Source organism: Corythoichthys intestinalis, chromosome 3, assembly GCF_030265065.1.
Source record: "Corythoichthys intestinalis isolate RoL2023-P3 chromosome 3, ASM3026506v1, whole genome shotgun sequence".
NCBI classification, from domain to species: domain Eukaryota; kingdom Metazoa; phylum Chordata; class Actinopteri; order Syngnathiformes; family Syngnathidae; genus Corythoichthys; species Corythoichthys intestinalis.
Genome location: NC_080397.1, coordinates 49,211,693 through 49,228,005, shown reverse-complemented (window position 1 = coordinate 49,228,005; position 16,313 = coordinate 49,211,693). Strand labels below are relative to the sequence as shown.

General features: G+C 39.0%; 1 protein-coding gene across 1 annotated transcript in view; it reads left to right on the top strand.

Annotated features, from left to right (window-relative positions):
* Positions 1–14,356, top strand: part of fem1c (fem-1 homolog c) — a 36,594-nt gene extending 22,238 nt beyond the window's left edge. The window contains exons 2-6 of the mRNA XM_057831961.1: positions 884–1,053; positions 1,135–1,323; positions 6,301–6,812; positions 11,078–11,254; positions 13,187–14,356. Of these exons, the coding sequence (XP_057687944.1) occupies positions 884–1,053; positions 1,135–1,323; positions 6,301–6,812; positions 11,078–11,254; positions 13,187–13,451 (1,313 nt within the window). The 3' untranslated portion in view covers positions 13,452–14,356. The remainder of the gene's footprint in view (positions 1–883; positions 1,054–1,134; positions 1,324–6,300; positions 6,813–11,077; positions 11,255–13,186) is intronic.
* The last annotated feature ends 1,957 nt before the right edge of the window (positions 14,357–16,313 follow it).

The following is a 16,313-nucleotide window of genomic DNA, read 5'->3' as shown; positions in this document are numbered from 1 at the left end:
GATCTTGCATGGAGCCCCAGAACGAGGCAGATTGACCGTCAACTTGAACTTCGGCCATTTTCTAATAATCGCTCCAACAGTTGTTACCTTCTCACCAAGCTGCTTGCTTATTTTCCTGTAGCCCATCCCAGCCTTGTGCAGGTCTATTATTTTATCCCTGATGTCCTTACACAGCTCTTTGGTCTTGGCCATTGTGGAGAAGTTGGAGTTTGTTTGTTTGAGCATGTGAACAGGTGTCTTTTATACAGGTAACAAGTTCAAACAGGTGCAGTTACTTCCGGTAATGAGTGGAGAACAGGAGGGGTTCTTAAAAAAGAACTAAGAGCCGAAATATTTACTAGTTGGTAATGTATCAAATACTTATTTCATGCAGTTAAATACAAATGTATTATTTAAAAAATATACAATGTGATTTTCTGGATTTTTGTATTAGATTCTGTCCCTCACAGTTGAAGAGAACTTATGATACAAATTACAGACCTCTACATGGTTTGCAAGTGGGAAAACCAGCAAAATCGGCAGTGTATCAAATACTTGTTCTCCCACTGTAAGTCTGAACAATGCCTGCCTAGCGTGAGAATTTCTATCAGTGACGTGGCAGTTGCTACAGTGGCGATTCTGACAGAATTTTATGTAATGTGAATCGTCGTGTCGCTGTTGTGACAATGTTAGCTATTTCTCAACCATTAATTTACTGTAGAACACTCAAATGGAAAAACCGCAGGTAGAGCTGTAAGTGAGCTTCTTAGTTGTACATCTTTGCACTCTATTCTAAAGTGACTGTTTAAGTAGAACTGTTATGGTTCTTTAGAGGAAACCATTTCCATGGCATGTACCTTACCTGACTAACTTTAACATTTTTGATGTTGGGGGTTTCTCTTAGGCAACACAGCGCTTCACGACTGCGCCGAGTCGGGTAGCCTGGAGATCATGCGGATGTTGTTGCAGTACCGGGCATCCATGGAGCAGGACGGCTATGGCATGACGCCACTTTTATCTGCCAGCGTCACAGGCCACACTAACATAGTCGACTACCTGACTGCACACCATCAGGTGAGGCCCCCCAACCAGGACATGGCTGATCGGTTCATACAACTTTCAAACAAAGATATTTGAACATTCTGTCCCGCTTAGACGAGCCACAAGGAGCGCATCGATGCCCTGGAGCTGCTGGGGGCAACGTTTGTCGACAAAAAGAGAGACCTGCTGGGAGCCTTGAAATACTGGAAGAAAGCCATGGACTTGAGATATATGGACAGCAACAACGTGGTCCATAAACCTGAACCCAAGCATCTGATTATGGCCTACGACTACGCCCGGGAGGTGAGTCTTTGGAACTTCCTTTTGCCATTAAATAGCGGTGCTTAAGCTGATGTGTGGAGCAGTTATCTGTGTTATGTAGTATTTTATGGTGAGTCATTAAACTTTGCTCCAATGCTCATGCCACACACTGCAAGATTATAATGTCTTAATCAGATTATTTTTCTTAAATCTTGTCAAATAATTTTCTCCATCTTGTTTTATGTGTTTAAAGACTAGTTAACAGATTAATACGTCAGGTAATTCCACTTTAAGTAAATATTACTATTTGTTCTTAAGCCCATACATCTAAAAGGTGAAGTAATTCTAAATTTAGAATGTTTTGAATGATATCTATTATTGAATTATGAACATTTCTGACGAACGAGCTTTTTTTTTTTTTAAGATTAAATGTACTAATTTATTGCTTAAAATAAGTCTTTTAAACTTAGTATCAGCTAGCTATTTTCCTTATTTTCAAGAAATCTAAGTGAGCAAAATTTTCTTAAAACACTGGCAGATAATTTCACCAGGGAAAACCAGGGAATTTAACCAGTTTTAGGGTGGTGTGTTTTTTGCAGTGCAAGCAATGCTGAAAACTCAAATTTCGAATCTAATTATCCGTTATTTACTATAATGGGGCAAATCCCGGTATTGACAACATTCCCATTGGAAAAAGTCGTTTCAGAATGTTAAAAAAATGTGACATCTCTGTGTATCCAACCTACAGTTCCTGAGAATGTCATTCACGTTGGTGATTCACGATTTTCATATAAATGAGGCCATTAATGAGAAAAATATTGTCATGAATGGGACATCATGTTTTTTGTCTTATCTAATTACTGGAGTAGAACCCATCTAGGCTAGTCGTAGCATAGGCAGAGTTTGACTTTTGTGGCAGGGGCAAAAATGTTGATGAATCTGAACCGGAATCGTTCAATTTCAAACGATGCCCAACCTTATCCATTATACGATTATACTTTTGGTTTAACAAAGCCTCGAATAGTTCAAAACATAGCGCTGATGAGGGCGGACCCCATTTATTTGAATGGCTGGCTGTCGAGCATATTCGGAGGTTAGCGGATTAAAAAAACAACCTCTTTTGAATTTTCAACTATATATGTCTGTATATTATCAAAGACACTTTATGATGTACTGTATATGTTGAGCTTTATTTGTATGTGCGTGGTATATTTATATATGGCAGAAAACACTCAGGTGACTTGAAGTTCCACTCTGAGACCCCCAATTTGACCATATTCCAAAATTGTCCTATATGCATGTATGATATATCATTGGAAAGCTTAAAGAGCATATGACATGAGAAAAAAAGTCTTAAATGGCATTATTATGTGAATTAGAATCATATTTTGAGACGATTCGACTATATACAACAATTTAGCAAAGCACAGATGACAAAAAATTAGTCTTTTAATCTGCCGGTTAACCACGCCTACCATTATAGGGCTTTAGCGTCCCCAACAGGTGGATGACGTCAGCGGTAGACTGGGCTCATGGGTTTTACTATTCAGCCCATTGAGGGGGAATTATTCACAACGAGGAAAACGCGACGAAGAGAGCCGCAAAATGTCATTGTTTCAGTCTCTGTACTCCAATATTTTTACAGGATATTCTTTTTATCCAAGTATTTTTCCCCAATAGCTATATAAATGGCTTGAGAAGGACCAGTCAGCCCGTCGAGGGGGAACTATTCACAACGAGGAAAACATGACGAAGAGAGCGGCAAAATGTCATTGTTTCTGTCTCTTTACTTCAATATTTTTACAGGATATTCTTTTTATCCAAGTATTTTCCCCAATTGCTAAATAAATGGCATGGTCATGACAAATAACAGTCTTGTGCTGAATGGAATATGAAATAATAAAAATGCATTTATTCAGGACGACATGGCAAAATTACTCCATAATGGTCAAAACTGTCAACTTCACCTTTACTGTCGCACCTCCCGAACAATATTTTATGACACCTAAATCGGACATATGTCATTTCCCTTCCCCGGCTTCGGAGAATGTAAACAAACCAGAAGGCGTGACAGCTAGCCGACATGCTAACCCGAACCCAGTGATGTTTCAAAGTCTTCGAAGCGGAAAATCACACATAACTATCCTGGATTATTTGACATGACGACCCGGTTGTCGATTGTCTTTGCGGATTGGCAAACCGCCCGGCGGAGAGCAATTTACAGTTCGTTCCCCGGAGGAGGGTGGCTGGAGTTGTTGTGCAGCTAACGTGCTGCTGCTAATTAGCATTAGGAGACCTTTTTACATGCCTATCAATGATCAAACGTAAGTAGTCCTTCATTTAAAGGAAGTTTGTAGTGTTTACTTTGTAATCGCTGTATTCGTATTTTACATAATACAAAACAAGATGTTTACTCACTTCCTCGTAAATCCAATGGTCCTACAGTAAATATCCATGGTGAATGGGAACCTTTTGAAACTCCAAAAAGGCGCATACGCCTCTCCCTCATACAGAATGATTTTTCTGCAGCCGTTTGGCTGGCGTGATGCGAAAAATAAACGTATTCATCCGCAAAATCAGCTGAATCCTTCGTCCTCATACACAACAGTACACTGTAGCGTGAAGAGGACGTCTTCTACCGTACACGTCACAGCGCCCTCCTCCTCAATGCAAGACCGAAGCCGGAAGTCACTCATTTTCATGGCGCGGGATTCAAAAAACTAAATAAAAATAGCGATCGCTTCCACACACATCGAAGCGGCCCATATCATTCAGGGGCATAAAATACCGCGTGTATTATGAAATAAACATGCTTTTTGGTGTCACAGGCACTTTAAAGTCTCTATTTTCTGGGGGAAGAAAAAATTGAACAGGAGGACATTTAAAAAAAAATATATATATTTTTTTTAAACAGTGTTTTCCGAAATTTCCAGGTTCGCTGTGAATCAGTACCAGGCACACTTTTGCTCAATAGACAATGTTTATTGATTAGAAAATGCAGAATAAATGAGATTTATTGATTACAATCCCACAACAACAAGCAACAAGCATCACTAACAAGTAAGACAAATGTCACCGATGACGCTAGATTTGAGTTTGTCAACCCCAGAATCCCCGCGTTACCGTTACAGCAAAACAAAATGTCCCTTTAGCAATGAAAATCGCTTACCCTGACAAGTGAGTGGGAAGCCAGCAACACTCCAGTAAAGCGGCAAAAGGACAAAGCTGGGCGATGCGTACGCTTAACCCACCAGCGATCTTTACGGGTCGCCCGGAAACATCTGCTTTTGTAAGGACGCACCCCTCAGAGGTGGAGAGGCGAACTTCCGCCTCCGAGCGGCGCGGCCCCATCCAATGACAAACATTAAAGCTACTCTTGGTTCAGCCCCCTTGAAAAAGGACTTTTCACATGGGGCAAATGAGCTGTGCTGCAACAGATGTAAATATTATGGGTGCAAAACAAGTTATTTCGTGAGATTCTATGGGACCCAGGCGTGTATTAAAACAATAAAACAAGTTATCTCGTGCGATTCCCTCCTAATTTATGGGACTCAAGCGCGTACTATGGTGCAAAACAAGTTATCTCGTGAGATTCCCTCCTCAAGCGTGTCTCCTAACTATGGGAACAAGGTGAAAAACAATAAATGTTGTTCCAATCTATGTCACAGAAGCAATCATACATCACAAAGGAATAATGTAATATTTTCCCCCATCATTCTGTCCTTTGACCCGGATTGAATTTATCATAAGGCATAATGTGCTAATTCACTTCGGGTCACATAATATTTTCTCCATCACACAGCCCTTTGACATGGATGAAATCTATCATAAGGCATAATGTAATATTTTTCCCCATCAAACAGTAAAACGCTAACTGGAGGCGAGAGCACGCGAGAGCAGAATTAAAGAGGCTATGATGTTGAGATATCGCGTACTTACCTTGTTTCGATCCAAAAAACTCCATGTAGCTTGTATCATCGAGTGTCAAGACACAGACGTGAATGGCCACAGCTGGATTTTTGGGGGATTTTATGGGTGAAACATGGTAACATAACAAAGGTCATGATGCATAAATTGCAGACATCAATGAGTGGTCGAGATGTTCTTTTTCATATATTTACCCTTTTAAACCTTTTTTTCTCTCCAATTTTTCTTTGTTTGGATCGATTATTTATCATCAAACATTTTGGGGAAAATGCAACAGTAACGAAAAAAATACAATTAATCAATAGTTATGAGGTAGATATCCGTAACCTTTTTACAGACGCCATTTTTTCATTGTGACGTCCTTTGTTTAAAAGTTTAAAATATGTGAGTGAATAATTTTTAAGTTTTTATTTAAACGAAATATTAGACATCAATCAATGATTTTAAGATAAAGATGACAGACATTTTGATTAATAAATATAATTACCTTCTTTTTATGGCTGGGTTGAAACAAAAGCAGTTGCGCGATGTCTGTAAACGGGGGTTTCCAGAGTAAAAGGGACAAATTAAAACTAGTTTGGGGGCTTAATGCGCCATGAATCTGCTATGGCAGCATATAGACATATTGTTCTATCGAACATAACAGTTCTTTTGGCTTAAAATACAGCAGTTTAAAGATGACTGTAAGATGGGAAGGTATCGCGAGGGCTAAATTTATGAAGTCACTATCTTCAACTTTTTCAGAGGCCCTTTGTGACGCATACTTATCTGTGAGTATTGGTAGACGACTAGCTTTCATGCTTGTTAGCTCGTTTTTGTAACCTTTCAGGGTATCACCTTCATCGAAGACTCCAATGACCTAATCAAACAAGTACTTAGATGCGTGATTTAATCCATTTTTACCATAAATGTCGCAATCACCACTGTCAGTTTCATAGAACACCATCACAGTGACAGCGCTGCTTGGACTTGGAACTATTCATGCCTATATGAACCACGTGACCACCCACAGGGAGATCAGAGTGTCGCAACTCTGTTTCTATATGGCTCTGACTTGGATGTAAGGAATGACCCCATTGTCCCAATTTTCAGGTTACAAACGGAGAGGAACTGGATGGGCTCATATCGGACCCTGACGAGATGCGCATGCAGGCCTTGCTCATCCGTGAACGAATCCTGGGCCCGCAGCACCCGGACACGTCCTACTACATCCGGTACCGCGGCGCCGTCTATGCTGACTCTGGTAATTTTGAGCGCTGCATCAACCTTTGGAAGTACGCCCTGGACATGCAGCAGAACAACCTGGACCCCCTCAGCCCCATGACTGCGTCCAGCCTGCTGTCGTTTGCCGAGCTCTTCTCATTCATGCTGCAAGACCGCGCCAAGGGCCTCCTGGGCACTTCGGTCTCCTTTGAGGACCTTATGGGCATTCTGTCCAAAAGCGTGTTGGAGATTGAACGGGCTGTCCGCCAAAGGCGCTCTCTGCCGCCGGATCCCGCCCAGCTCAGCAAGGCGCTGTCCATCATCCTGCACCTCATCTGTTTGCTGGAGAAAGTGCCTTGCACAATGGAGCAGGACCACTTCAAGAAAGAAACCATCTATAGGTACAGTGGAAGTTATTTAAAGCAACACAGGGAACTTTCCAACCTTTATAAACCTTTGTGATGATATGTCGACTGACAACTACCGTAATTTTCGGACTATAAGGCACTACTTTTTTCCCCTCATTTTGAATCCTGCGGCTTATAGTCCAGTGCGGCTTATTTTTTGATTTATTTGGGTTGAAAGGTAACATTTTATCTGACTGTTTGTGTCATAAGACTGCCATAAGACGTAGATAATTATTAAGATAATTATGATATGAGTCGATTAATCTATCACCTAGTTAGTTCGAATAATCGAGTCATCGGATTACGAACATTTAATGCGTCGCAAAATAAATTTTAGGAGATGTAAAACAAAGGCTTGCTAAGACTGCACTTTCAAAAGAGCATTAAATGCGAATACAAAATAAAATTCCCGAGTGTTTCTTCAAACTCTGCGGAGTTGCACTTTTATTTAAAAATAAATTAAAATACGTGAGTTTAAAATGAATAAATGATGATCTAAGAACAATTTGCGAACTTGCACAAGTCCACTACCTTAAATGCTATAAAATGCTTTTTTTTTTTTTTTTTTTTTAACAGTGCTTTTGACAAATTGTTCAAACAATATTTCCACAAAAAACAGCTAAATATACCTATAAACTAAATTATGAATGCATAACATATTAGCTAAAAAAAAAAACTTATGTCGGTCTTAACAGGGAGCAGCTGCATTAAGCCATGGTAAATGAGTTATGTAATATTCACTGTTCCTACGAGAGGGAAGTTTATCCACCCAAATCAATAAAACTAAATGCAAACACTTTCAAAACAAACCATTACAACGTTACACTAATTAAACGAATACTTGAAAAAGCAAAATTTGATTCAAAGCTTTTTTTTCCTAATCGAAATACTGGAGTTAATCAATTAATCATTGCAGCACGAGCCCCATCTTAACAGTTTTTTTAGAGAGTTGCTCATTTTGTACACACATCTACCCTCTCAGTCTTTCCAAAAAACACAGGCTATATTATGAAAATGGTATTTTTAACAGATATTTACAGTGGCGGAACACTTTACAAAAGTAGGCTAATGGTAGAGTAGAAACTAGCTAGCCATCTTGGCATGCTAACTAGTAGAGGTGTGCGAAATTTCCGATTTCTAGATCATTCGCGATTCGGCCGTGAAAGATTCGAGAACGATTCACAAACATCCAAATTCCGATTATTGAAATATGCCAAGTAAAGCGGAAGTACAACACACTCAGCGCGCCGCGCGGTCTTCAGGACGCAATGAGGAAGACCGGAGCGAGAGTAGCTCAACATCATGCTTCTCATTACCCGGCCCCTCAGGTAATGCCAATGCTCAACTCACGGCTCTAGCTCAACTCATACCACGAGATAAAAAAACACAACAACATACCTGACTGCTGCCGAAAAGCTGCTACAAAGTACAGTGCCTTGCAAAAGTATTCGGCCCCCTTGAACCTTGCAACCTTTCGCCACATTTCAGGCTTCAAACATAAAGATATAAAATTTTAATTTTTTGTTAAGAATCAACAACAAGTGGGACACAATCGTGAAGTGGAACAAAATTTATTGGATAATTTAAACTTTTGTTAACAAATAAAAAACTGAAAAGTGGGGCGTGCAATATTATTCGGCCTCCTTGCGTTAATACTTTGTAGCGCCACCTTTTGCTCCAATTACAGCTGCAAGTCGCTTGGGGTATGTTTCTATCAGTTTTGCACATCAAGAGACTGACATTCTTGCCCATTCTTCCTTGCAAAACAGCTCGAGCTCAGTGAGGTTGGATGGAGAGTGTTTGTGAACAGCAGTCTTCAGCTCTTTCCACAGATTCTCGATTGGATTCAGGCCTGGACTTTGACTTGGCCATTCTAACACCTGGATACGTTTATTTTTGAACCATTCCATTGTAGATTTGGCTTTATGTTTTGGATCATTGTCCTGTTGGAAGATAAATCTCCGTCCCAGTCTCAGGTCTTGTGCAGATACCAACAGGTTTTCTTCCAGAATGTTCCTGTATTTGGCTGCATCCATCTTCCCGTCAATTTTAACCATCTTCCCTGTCCCTGCTGAAGAAAAGCAGGCCCAAACCATGATGCTGCCACCACCATGTTTGACAGTGGGGATGGTGTGTTCAGGGTGATGAGCTGTGTTGCTTTTACGCCAAACATATCGTTTTGCATTGTGGCCAAAAAGTTCAATTTTGGTTTCATCTGACCAGAGCACCTTCTTCCACATGTTTGGTGTGTCTCCCAGGTGGCTTGTGGCAAACTTTAAACGAGACTTTTTATGGATATCTTTGAGAAATGGCTTTCTTCTTGCCACTCTTCCATAAAGGCCAGATTTGTGCAGTGTACGACTGATTGTTGTCCTATGGACAGACTCTCCCACCTCAGCTGTAGATCTCTGCAGTTCATCCAGAGTGATCATGGGCCTCTTGGCTGCATCTCTGATCAGTTTTCTCCTTGTTTGAGAAGAAAGTTTGGAAGGACGGCCGGGTCTTGGTAGATTTGCAGTGGTCTGATGGTCCTTCCATTTCAATATGATGGCTTGCACAGTGCTCCTTGAGATGTTTAAAGCTTGGGAAATCTTTTTGTATCCAAATCCGGCTTTAAACTTCTCCACAACAGTATCTCGGACCTGCCTGGTGTGTTCCTTGGTTTTCATAATGCTCTCTGCACTTTAAACAGAACCCTGAGACTATCACAGAGCAGGTGCATTTATACGGAGACTTGATTACACACAGGTGGATTCTATTTATCATCATCGGTCATTTAGGACAACATTGGATCATTCAGAGATCCTCACTGAACTTCTGGAGTGAGTTTGCTGCACTGAAAGTAAAGGGGCCGAATAATATTGCACGCCCCACTTTTCAGTTTTTTACTTGTTAAAAAAGTTTAAATTATCCAATAAATGTTGTTCCACTTCACGATTGTGTCCCACTTGTTGTTGATTCTTGACAAAAAAATTAAATTTCATATCTTTATGTTTGAAGCCTGAAATGTGGCGAAAGGTTGCAAGATTCAAGGGGGCCGAATACTTTTGCAAGGCACTGTACATCCACATAATGTCACGGTAGATATCATTTATGTAGGACTAGATACATTATAGATTCGGTAGCGTTAGCAGCACATCTACAAAAAGCTAGATGTGGGCGTTAGTAAACAGCCGCCATCTTAAAGCAGTACACTTCCCGGCAAGGCTGTTGTAGCGAACCTTCCAAGCGAACGTAATTAACTTTTTATCTAAAATACTCCTAAATCGGTAAAATATTGACTTGAATCTATCTTTAAAATAGTTTTAAAACTTTCACATGTCGAAAGTAGACAAAAGGGAAATTATGGAATAACGGGAGCAATTTTAACAACTTTAACGGTTGATTCACAACATTAAATTAATTGAATGTAGTTTAAAGCTGCTGATACAGAATGGGGACTGAAGTTTTTTATTAACGGTTATTTTTGTATATTTGTTTACTGCTATATGTTAACTTGATACTGAAATAGTAGTTTGGTTTAGCCTAAGAGTATTTTTGAACAATTTTGGAACTAATGTACAAAACATTTAAGAATTTTTTTTTTTTTTAAAAAGGAGATGGGTGCATCAATAATCATTTTCTAATCGAATCGGAGCCTCTGAATCGTAATCGTAATCGAATCGTTAGGTGCCCAAAGATTCCCAGCTCTACTAACTAGCCACGTTAGTTGCCTCATTAACCGGCCTAAAACTTAATGCAAACACTTTCAAAACAAACCATTAGAACGTCACTTTAATTAAACGAATAATTGAAGCAGCAAATTTGATTCAAAGCTTTTTTTCCTAATCAAAGTACTCGAGTGAATCGATTAATTGTTGCAGCACTAATGGTCTTGTGACAGTCTGGTGGCGGCACTGTCAAATAAAGTGTTACCAAAGTAGTCTCATGAATAATCACCTGGCCTGTGAAGATCAATGCATAATCACTTGGCAACGAGTCTTCAGGTTATACTTGTTGAGCGGTCTGTCTTAGAGTAATCATGTAGTCTAACTTGCTGAATCGAATGTGTGCAACACTGCCACACGAAAAAAAAAACTACAAACGTGTTGACTGCTTTACCGCATATTTCACTTCCCCCTTTCCTTATTCGTTATAAAGACAGAAGTTGAAGTCAAAGATGGCAGAGCAACAAAATAGATAAAAAGTTTTGTCTGAGCAGACAAAAAAGAAATGGTTTGCAGTTCCGCATTTTATTGAAAAATGAAAATTTCTCTCAGGTTTCTAAAGCTGCAGCCGCGCGGCAAGAACGGCTTTAGTCCGCTCCACCTGGCCGCCGACCGCAACACCACCTGCGTGGGCCGCTACCCCGTCTGCAAATTCCCCTCGCTCACAGTCACCGCCATTCTGCTGGAGTGCGGCGCCGACGTCAACAGTCGGGACGACGACGACAACAGGTCTGTCGATGCTTTTTTGAAGGGATTTTTCGAGTCTAATGTTTGACAGTGACTCGAAGTGGGAAACTCTTGGTACCTCACTATACGATGCGATTTGCGAAACAAAGCTCACGATAACGATGATCGATACGTTGGTCAGGAAATCATTCTAGGATATTCTACTAATGACTAATAAACAGAAAAACAAGCTTCTGCTGTGAATTGGAATGAGTTCATCACTAGTAGACGTCCAATCCATTTGAACTGGGAGGGTGACACCCCTCCCACTTCAAATGGATTGAACGTCTATGGCGGTCGGTGGCAGCCAATGCCAGGCAATTAGGTAATTTTGGGCCATTTAAGGTCATTTACCTGTTGATTTTCAGTTACTTCCTGTTGATTTTGGGGTATTTTAGGGGTCTTTTCCTGTTTATTTCGAGCTACAGGACAGGAAATGACCTGGGAGTCACCTAAATGAATAGGCAGTGACTTAAAATCATGGGTGTAGGTTTGCATAGGGACAGTAGGGACAAAACACTATCAACTTTTCAGGATGCTCAAATTGTCCCCACCAACTTTTAAGCAACCTTATTTGCGTTATATAATGACTTCAGTTATAGTATGGAGGACCAGGAGTGCAAAAATTCAATAAATAAATACCCAAATAAATAATTAAAAGTGTCATTAAAATGCTTTTATTTCAATATATATTTATTTATTTATTTTAATATTTATTTCCATTTTTATTTTTTTCAATTTTCTTTATTTAAATGTATTTATTTCAAATAATATTTATTTATTTCAATTTTTATTTATTTCCATTTGTTTATTTATTTCAATTTATATTTATTTATTTCAATTTTTATTTACTTATTTCAACATTTATTTCAATTTTTTGTTAGATTTTTAGTTCTTTATTGCAATTTATATTTATTTCAACATTTATTTTGATTTTTATTTATTTCAGTTTTTATTTTTATTTCATTTTTTATTTATTCGATTTTTATTTATTTCAAGATTTATTTTTTTACTTATACTTTTATTTATTTCAACATTTATTTAGATTTTTAGTTATTGAAATTTATATTTATTTCAACATTTATTTAGATTTTTATTTATTTCAGTTTTTATTTTTTTATTTCAGTTTTTATTTATTCGATTTTTATTTATTTCAAGATTTTTTTTTTTTTTTACTTATACTTTTATTTATTTATTTCAACATTTATTTATTTCATTTTTTATTTATTTCATTCTTGCACTCTTGTTCCCCGTGTGGCCGCATGAAATAATGTTATCCGTCATTGGCTCATCAAACGCGGTAGGCGGGCTTGAACTAGGCGGGGTTTGAGTTGATCGAGTAATAACCGTTTGCTTCGTCCTATTTCTTCTCAACATGGCGGCGTTATCTGAGATTTTGCATGAGCTCTCTCGGGACATGTTAGATTTCTCAGAACAAATTGAAGCAGGACATTTGGACCCTGAGTACGTGTCCTACAAAACAGCGATTAATTAACATTCTTGGCATCACCTCGGCTCTGTCAGATCAAGATGTTGATCAAAGAGTTTTCGATAATTTAGAACTGCGGTCAAGCCGGATTGTCTCCCCACATGTTTTAATTGTTGTAACTGACCCCACCTTTAAATTATTTTTTATTATGAGAAGTTTTGTTTCAGCCAGCAGCAGCCACTGTAAGAAATGTAATAAGACTTCAAGGTTGTGGAAGTGGGGAACACACCACTAATTTTGCAACTGAAAGTCCAACCTTCATCAGTTAGCATAACATTAGTCTGTATGAACTTGCTAACCTGCAAATCTCTGTGTGTCCTTCTTTATGTGTTTTCTACTGCTGACGTGAAATAAACTGTGGGAAACGTACTGTATCACCATTTCGATATTTTGTCACACCCCTATGTGACACCGCTGTTTTGTTTTTTTTTTCTCGTCTCGCCCAGCCCGCTCCACATAGCCGCGTCCAACGGCCACTCCGACATCATGAACCTGTTGGTGTCGGGCGGCTCTCACTTCGATAGCACGAACGCCTTGCAGCAGACCGCCTGCGAGCTGCTGGACGAAAAAGAGCTGGCCCGCAATGTCGTGCAACCCATCAACCACACCACGCTGCAGTGCCTGGCCGCCCGTGTCATCGTCAAGCACAGCCTCTGCTATCAGGGGAACATCCCAGAAAAACTAGAGGCTTTCGTGCTTCTCCACAGATAATAATGGATGTTTTTTTAAAAATATTATTCACAAAGTTGCCGATTGAATTCCAAGAGAATTGAACAAACAAGATTGGATCAATGACAACAATGGATTTACCCTTTTTTTTTTTTTTTTTTTTGGCTTCAGGATGAAAAAAAAAACTTTTCAGCATTTTCACCGAAATGCTATTTATTAACAAAGAATTGAACTTGAGAGATTTGACATTTTCTGGGACTTCAGGTCTTTTATTTTCCGTTCTTTTCTCAACATGGTTGCCAACAGCATTTGTCATCACAACTATTTTACCCCCCAATCTTACAAATCTGGTGTGGATTCTACAGAAGTCATAAAAAAAGCTTTATATTAACAAGGCTTAGCTGACTAGGGGGTTCTGCTAACACCATAAGTGCTTTATTCTCTTCCTTCTATGCACAGGCTTGGCTGTTGGAAAGAGACTGTTTTTCATTCACTTGTATGTGCAATATCCCTCATTTGTGTTTACCTCATCGCTACCGTCAGGACTTTGAAACCCCCCCCCCGATCACAAATTGGCCACCTTTGGATACCAGTGTTCCAAAATGGCTACTGCCTCTGCGTTTTTCAATTCCCGACAGTAAAGACTTGGGAGTAATCACGTTTGCACATTCTTGCTTTGTTTTTAATAGATTTGTGGCTTTTGGAGAGCAGAGAGAAGAAAAAAAGGGCTTTTTCATCATTTGTAAGACTTCATATTGCAATGCATTAATTATTCCCCTGGTTTTCTTCCACAGAAGAGTTTGACATTGAAAAAAAAAAAGATGACTCCCAGGAGCGACTTGGTCTGAATCAGCACTTTATTGACAGCAGAGATTAAGATTGGATATATCATTAATCCTGTTCACATTTTAACAAACCAGTTTGACAATAAATCCATGTTGCACTTGTTTAGGCTTCGCGCTGTTGTCATTGTGTTCAACTCTCCTTCTACAGCTACCAAACCCCAGGAGTTTCACATGTACATTAGCCGAACCTTTCCGAATTCACTGTAATTTTCAGACTATAAAACGCTTTTTTTCCGCTTAATTTTGAATCCTGTGGCTAAAAGTCCAGTGCGGTTTATTTGATTTATTTGGGTTAATACATAACACTTTATTTGACAGCGGTGTCATAAGATCGCCATAATTATGACACTATCATGGGCATTACTGAATATTTATGACAGATGTCATTAAGTGTCATCCAGCAAATTATGTCACTAACTCCATTTATGTCCAGCTCTGATCTTTTACATCCATTCAAAAGTGAGATAATATGCCGGGTAACACTAAATGACATCTGTTATAAGTAAAGATGCCTCAGCATCCCGATCGATCGGGTCCGATCACGTCATTTTCAAAGTATCGGAATCGGCAAAAAAATATCGTACATGCCTTTTTTTTTTTTTTTTTCATTAAATTGTTTTCTAATTGTATTTAACGTTACAGACAAAATGTCTTACACTCATCCAGAGTCTAGTTTTGGCTTAAAGTAGGGCTATCAAATTTATCGCGTTAACGTCAGTAATTTTTAAAAAATTAATCACGTTAAAATATTTAACACAATTAACGCATGCGCTGCACGACCCACTCACGCATTGTTGCGTTCAACCTATAATGGCGCCGCTAAAAGTCAGCGTAAAATGAGTAGAGTGAATTTTGGCAGCCTTTGGAGCTTTGTTTGAATTGGCTAAAGCCTTACTATCTCTCAACAATTAGAAATATCGTGGGAAGGAATGTGGGGAACAAAAGTAGTAGTTGATCTTCCTTAACACCCTATGTTATTTCCCAACGCAAAGAAGATATATCAATTGGTGCCACTATGCACAGTCATGGTTGCACTTCCCGTCATGCATTTGGGCAGAACTGTTAAATGGCTGTAGTATCATTTACTGAAAGCTCAACAAATACAGTAGATGGCAATATTTAGTCACAATATACAAAGTCACATTTATCCTTTAAGAATTACAAGTCTTTCTATCCGTGGATCTCTCTCACAGAAAGAATGTTAATAATGTAAGTGCCATCTTGAAGATTTATTGTCATTATAAACAAATACAGTACTTATGTACTGTATGTTGAATGTATATATTCGTCTGCGTTTTAGTCATTTTTTTCTTAATGCATTGCCAAAATGTATATGATCGGGAAAAATTATCGGGAATGATTGGAATTGAATCGGGAGCAAAAAAAAAAAAAGCAATCGGATCGGGAAATATCGGGATCGGCAGATAGTCAAACTAAAACGATCGGATCTGGAGCAAAAAAACATGATCGGAACAACCCTAGTTATAAGCATTCATTAATGCTCGTGAGTCGTGACAGTGTCATATCATAATTATGATTGTGTAATGAGTCTTATGATGCCACTCTCAGTGTTACCGAATACCATAACTAGCAGCATTCATTAATGCTCGTGAGTCATGACAGTGTCATATCATTATTATGATTGTCTAATGAGTCGTATGATGCCGCTCTCAGTGTTACCGAATACCATAACTAGCAATTATTGAAACAACTGGAACAGTAACTGAAGAAATAATTAGCACAGAACCTGAATTTTAATTGTAATTTAAATATGTAGCGCTGCAATGCATGCTAGGAGGCATGTTGGACATAAACAGCGTTGATCGCTTGTGGCAGCAGATGTTGACGGTCTCCCCCAAGGGAGCAGTGATGGCCAAATGAAGCTTCTTGAAGCAATGGTGCTTCATTTGGTCTGATGACGGTCGAATGATGCCGCTGTCAAAAAGTGTTTCCAGTTAATATAGTTTGGTGTAAATATCCCATAATACAGTGAGAACAGCTGCGGCTTACACAGTCCCTGACAAAAGTCTTGTCTCTTATCCGTTTTGTAGCAACAATT